Source organism: Diadema antillarum, unplaced genomic scaffold, assembly GCF_040938485.1.
Source record: "Diadema antillarum isolate AM-2024a unplaced genomic scaffold, OU_Dant_1.0 seq00002203_RagTag, whole genome shotgun sequence".
Lineage (NCBI taxonomy): Eukaryota > Metazoa > Echinodermata > Echinoidea > Diadematoida > Diadematidae > Diadema > Diadema antillarum.
Window position 1 is genome coordinate 34811 of NW_027272839.1, and position 12029 is coordinate 46839.

At 38.8% G+C, this 12029-nt stretch overlaps 1 protein-coding gene across 1 annotated transcript; it reads left to right on the forward strand.

Annotated features, from left to right (window-relative positions):
• Window positions 1-5880: 5880 nt before the first annotated feature.
• On the forward strand, window positions 5881-11390 carry LOC139714248 (metallo-beta-lactamase domain-containing protein 1-like). Its single transcript, XM_071625964.1, has 5 exons — window positions 5881-5913; window positions 7359-7503; window positions 8870-9033; window positions 10303-10414; window positions 10764-11390. The coding sequence occupies exons 1-5, from the start codon at window positions 5881-5883 to the stop codon at window positions 10946-10948; spliced, it is 639 nt and encodes a 212-aa protein (XP_071482065.1). The 3' UTR covers window positions 10949-11390.
• Window positions 11391-12029: the final 639 nt, after the last annotated feature.

A 12029-nucleotide genomic window follows, 5' to 3' on the forward strand; every position in this document is an offset into this window, starting at 1 on the left:
TTTATACAGGAAATTTGTGTGGTTCGAAATATAGAACCTTCGGAATCACCTTATGAGAACCTGATGGAATGTTAACTTTCGCGTATAGTGCATTCATCACTCGTAATTCGAGTGAGATGCGCATTGTAACATGGATCGAGCAAGAATTAATGGCATAAGGGGAACAAACAATGGATGATTAAAAAAACAGAACTTAAACATTCAACAGAAACAGGATCTTTTGCAGACCTCCCAAAGGTGAATTTTGTGCAATGAAACTTACATTATCCCATAACCACACTAATATTTTGCATTTGATGAGCAAAGGTATAAAGTTGATAAAAATTCAGAATAATGAAAGTCTGAAGATTTCTTACTAGTATGCCAATTTCCATGTCTGATCCTATAGGCCTAAGTAAAATTAAACGGAACTTATCAGATCGGTGATGCGGAATTGAATCTACAAGGACACAACGTTGCTTTTACGATTCGAAGAATTCAGCCATATGGATTTCCTGTGAAAGTTGTTGATACATAAGGGTAATTTTCTATTTTTGAAAGCCTGTAGCATTTATATACATTGTTTTACATTCGGATATCAGTTACCACAATGCATGTCCGACATTACACATGCATGATTTCCTTTTAGAAGACGCATTTTTTTCTTTCTGAGAATTGGTAGATCAAAATGTGTCACAAGATTTATGAAACTATACGCTCCGGCAAAATCCCTCCTTTTCAGAAGACATTCATCAAGCAAATTCCTTATAAAATCATGAACCAATTATGTCAGTAAGTACTTCATAAACTTAATCTCTTTTGGTCGCCAATAATATTGTCCTTTTACATATACTTTTATTGAGTACATTTTATGAGCCTTCTTTGATGAATTCAGTAAAGGTGTTATGAGAAATGTGACATGAAATTTTGATCAACCATGAGTGACTAACAGATGATTGGTTCCTGAATTTATATTTTGTAAGGGTAGGCTAAGTCACTGGTCGTTTGATGAAGTTTTATTTTACAAAATAGGCCTATAAGACTTCTCAGGACACAGAATTCCATAGTTGTTAGAATATTGGTCAAAAGTTAGTGTGACACGAAATCCTTGAGCCGAGATAACGGTGGGATTGACCCATCTACATATTTTTTTTTCACATATGAAGAGTTTTTATTGCAAAATGGTCTAAGCGCCATTTTTAAACATTCCAAAGTAAGTCCATCATCAGATAGAGCAAAATTAAACCTTTCCAGTAATATACCTCACTGTCTTGTAACATAACAAGGAATATTGTAGAAGTTATATGATTAAAAATATCCTGTATATTCTAATATCATTTTCTTTGTTTGTTTGTTTTTTTTTTGCAGCTTTAATCACAAATATCTTAACTTAACAAGAATGGATTTAGCTTGTTTTGCGATAAGACTCTTCTTAATTGATTATGTTGTTATCCAATTTGAGAACATTTTCGTGTTTATAAACAAAAGTCCGACACAGCTGCGTTATGGTTGTGATGGGTCATTGTGATCCACAGTTCAGAGCACTACAGAGCGCTCGCTCCCTTCCTGCAGCATGGCCCTATGTTTTCACAGCGTCAACTCCAATGGGGTGGTATTCTGTAATATTTCGATCCTAGGAGCGCGCGTAGGACAGAAAATAGGATACCCTTCGGACAGGCAAAATCGGTATTCTGTAAGCCTGTCCTACGCCTATCCTAGGACAGTCATTTATGAATAATGAATATTAATGAGGAAAGACAGGACACGCCCGGCGCAGTATCTATAAGCCAATCATCTGGCTAATTTTACGCAATGCGCGCCCAAGATCTACCTTGCTCAAACATGCGATTCACGCAGCTCTACACTGTGCGAGGAGTTAAATATGTATTGTCAGTCTAATTTTACAGTTAAGAATATTTCGATTATCAAAGCTTTAGCACGCACTTAGCCCACCACAATAAGTGTAGACCTTACGAGTTCCATTAATTCGCATTTAAAGTTTTTGCAGAAATTAGCTCAAATTTTGAACTTTTGGAGGATGTTGGGGGTAAACTGGGATATCATCACTGCATGCCAAACTTCGCCCTTAATTCAAAGTTATTATAAAATATATAAGATTTTCTTAAATGAATGTAAAGAATAATAATAATAATAATAGATGCACACACAGACACACACATGTGCTCACGTTATTCTATGATCGATATGCTTGTAATAATAATGTCTTGCTTATAGTTACTGATTTTCCCACTTAAACCAAACAAAAAAATGTTCCACATCTCCCAGGAAAAAAAAAAACCAATGATAACACAAATATGAGACTTATAGGAACATAGCGTAGCAACCCGTTATATGGCTAGCATCAAAAATCTTTTGGTCCGATACATGTGTGCCCCATTCTAAATATCAGAAAGTTATTCGAGAAACTTCATCAAATCACAATTTTTGTCCCACTTAATTCACCCCGCTAGCTCTCCCCTATCTTTATGGTAGTATAGACTTACATGCAGGGCAATGATAACAGAATAAATAAAGGAGATTACTGATAGATTAAACAAAGATATAAACATGGAGCTACTATAGCTCCATGACATCCTTGTATACGGGTGCTGTTCGTTATTCCGAAGGTTCGCTATTCCGAAGGTTCGTTATTCCGAAGGTTCGTTAATCCGAAACACACAAATTCCCCATACCTAGAGGTTCGTTAATCCGAAAATGAAAAAGGGTTCGTTAATCGGAATATTTGTGGCGTTATTTCGAAGATTTGTTAATTCGAAAATGAAATTTGGACTGGAAGAGCCTTCGGAATAACGAACCTTCGGAATAACGAGCTGTAACCGTATAAACACGTAAGTTCACTACATTTTGAAAAAAAAAAAAAGTTAACCCATGCACATGGACTGTTAGGTCACCGGGTTTCGTCACACACTAATGTGAGCGTATGGATCGTTACTAGTACTTTACATGGCCGGCAGAACCGTGGGGGCCGTGGGGGCTCAGGCCCCCACACTTTTTGTGCGCCATACAAAGAAATACATAAGGTGTCATCACTTTGGGCCCCCACAATTTTTTTAACCCGGAAGTACGTAAGTGGCACTAAACAGAAATAGATAGAGATCTTGAAGTGTGCGGAGCGCGGTAAGATTATGTTTTTCCAATGTAGACTTTTTTTTATTCGCTTAAGTCAGCTGAAGAAACCCAGAAATGGAAAGGGTGAGAGGAGCTGAGGACCTTTTTTTTTTTAATTTCTTTTTCTTGTTAGCTCATGAAACCCGGAAGTAGGCCCCCACGCTTTTAAAAACGTTCAGTCGGCCCTGCTTTATTCTTCACGCGACCTAGAAGCACACTGCGTACGTTTCTTTTTCTTTGGTTACTTGGCCTTCATAGCAACGACTTCGAGGGTCACGCAATGTGGGCGGCGAAGGTAGGCTACTTGCACTGCGTCCACATGACGTTCGGGCAGACGTTGAGCATAATAATAATGATAACAACAATAATGACAATAATAATAATAATAATAATTATAATGATAATAATAATAATAATAATAATAGTCATGATAATAATGATAATAATAACAATGATAATATTGATAATGATACACTAATAATTATTATCATTATTACAATATTAATTATAATCATAATAATAGCTTTTATTGTTATTGTGTACATAATGTACTTTTTATTTATTTTGTGCCGAATAAAATGAAGTGTGAATTGAATTGAAAATGGCGAACAACAAACAAATAAACACATACCAGCTAGATAAAGAATACAATTGTTTCGAACATTGTAGACTGCAGTTTTAGAATCCTCATTATGAGAGGAACAGATAACTCTGTTATACGATTCATGTATTTATTTTCTTGTTCATGAACATACAAAATAAGAGACAGTGGGTCGTCAGTAGGCCTATATACGCAACAGCCCGGCATAATCGCCAGAGAAAGATTGCCTAGAGGCTATCCTTATCTTTGCTCCTAAACTTGATCCTACTTGTGCTTACAGAATACCACTTATCTTAAGATCTCATTAACATCTAATTACATCTAATTAACATATCAAGTTACGCCCCTATCCTAAACTGGGAGAGAAATAAGGATCCCTGACGTCACTATCCTATTTCTCCTCCTACGCGCGGTGTTACAGAATACCAATCGCGCATTTAGGAGCGAGTGAGCTGTCCTATAGGATCCTTACAGAATACCACCCCTGGTTATTTGGTGTTGATGGATGTTCTTTGGACGTGCAAGCTTCAATACTTGGGCTCTTTACAGCGTATGCAGTGATGGTTCGAAACTGGCCACCACGGGGAATTCACGCTGAAGGTATGCTTTTGATTTCTTGGTACTGATACATTGGCTCACCTTTACAGCAGACAGCAACATAATAATGTATACAATTTCAACCTCCGTCCCGACCCCACGGCATATGGCAACGCGCCCCAACTCCGCGGGAGACTGGCGGGGCCGCTGGTCGCCGCGGCTGGTGCGTGAGAGTTAGTTGTGACATGACATGACTATCCATGAATCAATGACAGTGATATACAATGTAGTGGTTTAATCAATAGTTCACTAGTACTATGAAACACGATATTGCATTTTAGCACTGTATGTATTAGATAGAATCTGTAGAAACAGATATAGTGTAGTGGAGTATCTAATCCTAGATATAAATTTATATAGATCTAGTCACTAACATTAAATGTATTTTACTGTCTAACGATTGTTACATCGTTTGAAAACTGAAAACCCACTCGCACTGGCGCGCGTGGCACTGTTAATACTTAGGTCTAGTCTTAGACCACACTCTAGTGGTTTATAATTAGATTTTATAGATATTGTACTCCTGACGAATTTGGCTCATATCCACCAGACAATGCATGTTGGCCGTTTGATGTCGTGTTCTCACCATGTCCATGCATGCAACCACTCCCAGATTTTTTCTTCATAATTTATAAGCAGCTAGGGAATATCCACAGACAATGTGAACTTCCTCCATGCCGGTTCTGGATGAAATCAACATTGTTTTTGTGTGTGTGTGTGTGTGTGTGTGTGTGTGTGTTTTAGATCCAAGAGGGAAGAGTGTGGAGTACAACCAAGTGCAGAAGATCCAAGAAGAGGGAAGAATGTGGAATGCAACCTAGACCTAGTGCAGAATGGTACAGGACATGCACACTGATATGATCCATGCAGTTAAATGTTATTTACCAACGTATTTTATGATACTCTTTTTAATCCCAGACTAATTAAGAGAGATCTTACATATTTGGTGCTGACATTTACACATCAGTTTAGTTAATACAAATACCACTTATTAACATCTGTAAGTTAAGGGGTCTTTTCAAAGGTACAAATGTAGTTTTGTATATATACACATTAATATTAATATATCGTACCGGTATACACTGTGTGTGATTTTTTAACTTTGAAAAAAAAGTTCACTTGACCAAACTGCATAAAAATTGCACAAAATATCTTCTTGCTATGTGTCAAATGTTATGTACCGATAAATTTGAACAATATTGAATCACAGAATAAAGTGGTGATTGCAGCTTCAAACACATGATCTTGTTTGGTTCACTGTGTTACTGAAGTTAACAAGTGTACTTGAAGAAATACTCTTTCAATTATTAGCACATATTCACATCATTTTCTCATCACTGTTCTGGGCAAATTTATGCTCTAGTTTTGGATTACTGAGCACTTCCAAAAAATAAAGGCTTATCTCAGCCTCAGGGCAGAACAGTATACGTGATAAACCTCATAATGTAGAAAGCACCAAACATTCAGCGAGACATGAGGCATCATTATGCAGTTTGAATCCTGAATGTCATGAATCTAGCTGTCATCAGATTATAATTTTGTTTTCTCTGCAGGATGGTGTCTAACAGTTCAGGATGAACAAGGTCTATGAGAGTGACCAAATAACAGTGAGTGTGTGATTCATCTTTAACTTAATTCCATAAAGGACAAGGTTACAGTAAAAAGTACCAAAGGTATTCCTTGCTGTTAGTACCCCTTGTTGCCAAAAAGTTTTATGTAACTACTTTGTAATATCTAGTAGTTGCGTACTTGTAGTTCTTCTTCTTCTTCTTCTTCTTCTTCTTCTGTAATCTTCAAAGGGCTATGAAATGCAGCCTATCACGAAGATGAATACAACTTGTGTGCACGATGAGAGGAGGGGCGTGGGCTTAATCACAGGATGTGATTTTGAGGTGGGTCATTAAGAGCTCCTTGAACTGCTCAGGTGAGACTGCACAAACTACAGAGCTTGGAAGTTTGTTCCACTCAGGTATGGATCTCTGGGCAAATGCAAATTTGTCAATGTTGCCCCTGGGGCGGTATGTTTGGAAGCACATGTCGTGATTTTTCCTGGTTTTGGACGAGTTGATTGTGAAGAATGTATCTGGATGAATTGCAACAGAGTCGTTCATGATTCTGTACACCATAGTTAATCTGCTCACAGTACGTCGTGAAGATAGGCTGGGCCATTTCAACTTATTAATCATACTGGTCACACTGCTCGTTCTTCTATAATCAGCTGAGACAAAGCGAGCTGCCTGGCGTTGAATCCTTTCCAGTTTTTGAATGTCCGAGGCCATATGTGGATCCCAGACACTACAGCAATATTCTAGATGGGGTCGTACAAGGGACTTATAAGCTGCCTCCCTGAATGACTGAGGGAATTTGAAGAACCTTGTGTTATGCCGGATGAAACCAAGCTGTTGATTAGCTTTCATGGAGATTGCTGAGATATGTGATGACCACTTGAAGTCATTAGATAACGTGACACCAAGATATTTAACAGACTCACACTTTTGAAGAGCAGTATTATGGATGTAGTAGCTGCAATTCATTGTGGATCGGGAGGGGCAAAACCTTACTACGAAACACTTGCTGGGGTTGAATGACATCAGCCAGGTGTTTTCCCACTGCTGCAGTGCATCAAGATCTTTCTGTAGCATCCGGGAGTCTGTGCTACTGCTGACTTCACGGTATAACATGCAGTCATCTGCGAAAAGTCTGGTTGTGGATGAGGTTACTTCAGGCAGGTCATTTATGTAGAGAAGGAATAGTGTAGGGCCCAAAACGGTACCCTGGGGAACACCCGAGGTGACGGATGAGTTATTTTCATGCATTTAGATTACAGTAAGCCCATGTTTTCTGCCACTTATGACATACATGAGTTATCAGTTTGGGCTTATCCCCAAATGTTAGGTGATGATATTATGTATATGTAGATGTACTTAGTAGGGTACCAGTGCAGGCTTGATGTACTAGTACTAGTGTACCCCCTCGAACCTGCTTACTCTGGGGTCACTCTAGCTACCTCTGCATGAATTTCACCTTTTCAATGTTTTACGGTCTCTCCCAGGTCACAGTCTTGAAGGAAGGCTACTGCACCCTAGAAGAGGATGGGAGTTTCCATGCCGACGGCACAATCACACTGGTTGAGACCTCACAGTGCAAGGTGCTAGTGGACACTGGTGGACCATGGGATAGGCAGTACCTTATTAATGGTAGGAACATGTCTCCATTCGCTCCCACAAGAATGCAGGAGATGGGGGGGGGGGGGGGGGGACAAAGGATCTTGACTGAAAATGAAGGCACTCACAATGCAGAAATACTCCTGTGAAGTATCAGAGTTGAAATGATGTGAAACACTAGTTCAAAGATCAGAGCATATATGCATGAGAAACTTGAAGCACATCAAAATTCTTAAAACAAGTTTAAAGGCACATGGTCCCGGTGGTTTAGTCAAATGTGTACGCTGGCGCACGGCGCAAGTTTCCCACAGAGACCTACGCTATCGACTCCTCTTCAGTGCTTATGCTTTGGCCCATTTCCCTGAGTCCAAAGAAGTTCGATCCACTGTAGTCAGTGGTCGGATCACAGATCGGCTCATGATTTGGCTGAGGAGGATGGCAGCTTGATAGCAAACTTCTTTTGTGATGTCATACTAAGAAGCACATAAGCACGCTTCCTGGCATCACTTCAGACTGCATGACGCGCAGAGAAGACAACAAAGGCATTAATGTTACCTTGCAACACCTACGCGCTTTACTCTTTATGATAGCTCAACTTGGGCAATCTTTGTATCATGCTAACGATGATCGGCAGTATCATCCAACGGCGCCCTCTAACCCACCGGGACTATGCGCCTTTAAGATCAGTATGTGCAACGTTAGATCTGAGACTTGAGGCAGTAAGCTTTTTCAGGTGAGTTTCAGATCAGTATGATATCTATCATTGGTAATTGATAGATAGTTCTTCATGAACTGAGTAACTACTGTAAGTCACGTGGTTACAGAAAGATCTAAAAAAAAAAAATAAGCTTAAGCATACTCGGTTCAGCAAAATGTCTTCGTCAAACAATTTTTGTCACAAGATGTTTGCCAATGTTCAGTCTAACCTGTCTTGGTTATGATTTCAAAGTTTCACGCATTAGGCAGATCAAGTCTTCAATCCTTCTGTGGTAACCAGGTTGTCAAATTTTGTAAGAATTTATGTGAGAGCTGCCACAGATATTCAAGCAGAGCTATTAAAACTCTGACTTAAATGCCAGGAAGATTTTTTGTTTGTTTGTTTGTTTGTTTGTTTGGTTGGATTTTTTTTTTTTTTTTGCTGATATATACCAAAACCTAGGTGCTTTTAACTCTTAATAATCTGTGTTTCTGTTTGCAGAACTTTTTGAGTTGAGGTCAGAGCTTGTAAATTGCTTGTGTTAGATCTACTCATCAAGATAACTGAATGTGCAGCCAGGCTACCAGTAACATTCCAAAGTGTTTTTGTTCTTGTTTTTTGTTTTGTTTTGTTTTGTTTTAATGACAACTTATTTTGTTACTCCACAATGAATTTGCTTCTCCACCTTGCTCCACAAACAAGCTTTGACCAAAGCTGGTGTTGGAGTGGACGACATAAGTCATGTGATCGGCACGCATGGCCACTCGGACCACATCGGTAACCTGAATTTGTTTCCCGGTGCCACCCACATCGTTGGATGGGACATCTGCCATGGAGACCACTACACCTCACACTCTTTCTCAGAGGTACGAGCAGTAGTTAAAGGACAAGTTCACCTTCATAGACATGTGGATTGAGTGAAGGCGACAATATTAATAGAACACATCAGTGAATGTTTGGGGAAAATCCGACAATCCATTCAAAAGTTATGAATTTTTGAAATATCTGTGCAATCACTGCTTGAGGAGAAGACTACTACAGTGTATGATGTCACATGCGTACAAAGTTATAAGGGAAATAAAAAGAGAATTTCACAAAACTTGACTTTTTGAATAAAGTGCATATTTCTTCGACTTGTTACTGACTTATGTTAGGCGTAATATTATTCCCCCTGACTTCTGAAAGAGAGAAGTCGAGTGTTCTTTTATTATGTGAGAAAAGTGAGAATATCTTGAATTTTCTTTATACTTTCTTTATATAGTTGTACTCATATGACATCACAAGCTATAATAGTCTTCTCATCCAGCCGTGACTGGGCAGAAACTTCAAAAATTCATAACTCTTGAACGGATTGTGCGATTTTCCTCAAACTCTCATTGATGTGTTCTACTAATATTGCTGCATTTACTCAACCCACATGTCTATGAAGGTGAATTTGTCCTTTAAGGAATTAATCAATAATATTCCCCACTCCAATTGTGTATCAACTTATGCTGTGACTTGCTAATTGTTGTTGTATAGTTTTACCTAGGGAGCGATTATGTTCCAGCACCACTCTAGCATTGTGATTCTCTGTGACTTCATAGTGTTCACTTGCAGTGACGAATGCCAAGTTAGTCAGAAGAAATTAGAACACCATTGTGCCAAACCTTTACAAGCATGTTTAATTCAATACAGTATACAACAAAGTAAAAATTCAGGATGCAACATTATCCACTCTATGTTTTTCATTGCTCATTTGTTTGGTTATAATGAAATTTCAACATAACGAAAGAAAATTGCCAGTCTCAAGGACTTTGTTGTAATGGGAGTCCACTGTACAATGTACGTCATTACTTTCCTAAGCTTCTCCACATAGTCTGCGCAATGATGAATCTTACACTTTGTGATAATGATCAAGCAGCTTAAACTCCTGACAGGGATCACTGGGGACTCAACTTATAAGACTGACAAAGCTTGCTATCATTCTGGTCGTCTGTGTTGAGTGAAAATGATGTGTAAAGAGTTTTAAACACTAACTGTGTGTGTAACGTCTCGGCTTGGTTGACCAAACAAAAAGTACAGTGTCAATTAGCCTATTTGTCTGATTGTGCATGATACAGTGGTAGTATATTTTCCTTGTGTTTTGTGTAAAGGGAAATCCATATGAGATAAGTTCGGAGCTGGTTCTCATGCCAACACCTGGCCACACCCACAATGATGTCAGTCTGGTAGTCAAGGATGGCCCCAAGGTGGTAGTGATTGCAGGTAAGGGATGCCAGAGATTCTTCCTCCACACACACTGTATTTTCGTTTTGTTTTGTTTTTGTTTTTGTTTTTTTGTAAGGCTACTTACTAAGGAATGAAGGAACACCTCCATCAGTAAAGAAAGAACATAGACAATATATAACATAGACTGCAGAGTTTGGCAGTCCTGTATTTACAAAACGACTTGTGATTTCATGTGGTGTGAAACTGGCCTGTCGCTTTTCTAATTTCTTCAAAGATTTGGTTTGGTTGGCTATTTCACTTTAAATGTTTGTGTATAAACACAAAACAAACCCCCTTAATGACTGTCGCTCACCCTGCCCCTTCCTCCACCCCCAACTTATCCCAGGAGATCTCTTTGAGAGCGAAGCTGACCTGAGTGACCCTTCATTATGGAGAGACTGCAGTGAGGACCCACCATCTCAGGAGAAGAACCGGACCTTGGTTCTGAAGATGGCTGACATCATTGTCCCTGGTCATGGACCACCATTCCATGTGAAAGAGAGCCACAGACACTCAAAATCAGACTTATGACCATGGGGCCCTGTTTTTGGCCCGGGATGGGTTTGAGGCAATCGGTAAATCAAAGGTGAAAGACACAGATGAAGGCTAAGAAAGCACAGTGCAAGAAGTTGACCCGGAAGTACAAGAGCCATGGATGTGAACTTTCATGCATCAACACCTGGAGGAATTTTTGTGTGATCTGCAGGATGATTGACAAGATCTCTACCATAATACAGGAAAACCCTGTTATAATGAGGTAGATTCCTCTTCGTTATAACCGGTACCTTGTCGTAAATGTACACTAAACCTATTACCGTACCATAGTAGATTCTTATATGCCTGTAGTTTCCAGATCAAAAACCAAGAAAATAAGAATTCCACATTAGTAATGTCCTAGCTAATGCCCTTCTTCAGGTAATATAACAAAATTACGATTCACACCCGACTTTACCAAATACAGTAGCTGACCAAATTTCTTGCCACTTCCTGTTAGCACAGGGTATATCTGTATTTTGAAATACATAGACAATTATCCGTGTCATAGACCTCATTAAACAAGTCATCTCGGTGATTTTTGGGCAGATGTCCGTCTGTCAGTTCCAAGACTTTGAAAACGATGAAAAAAATGATGAAACTTAGTCATAAATGTCCATGAATTGCCTAGTCACGGACTTCACACATTAATCTAAGTTTCTTTGTGTTTGTCTTTTTTTGGGGGGGAACAATGTGTGATATCAAGATTCTTCTTAAGCAAGAAATGTAAAAAAAACAGACACTACCCATTTTGTTGAAAATATTGACTTGAGATGTAATGATAAACTTTGGTGAAAACTGTTAAGACATTTTGTACTTGTGTGTTTGTTTGCTCTCTTGGTTTTCCTGGAAAATGCATATGATCCTGCATCCTACAATCAGAGTACCGGTACTTATATAAGTCAACCTCGCCTAAGTCAAATCTATTTGGACTTAAGAAATAGCTTCGACTTAGAGAAAATTTGACTATGAGGGAATAAAAATCAATAGATTATAAAGAGAAGAGGATTTGAAAAGACCTTCAACTTAGGCGATTATTTGAGTTATGCGAGGTCGACTTAAGTAAGGTTGAATGTAT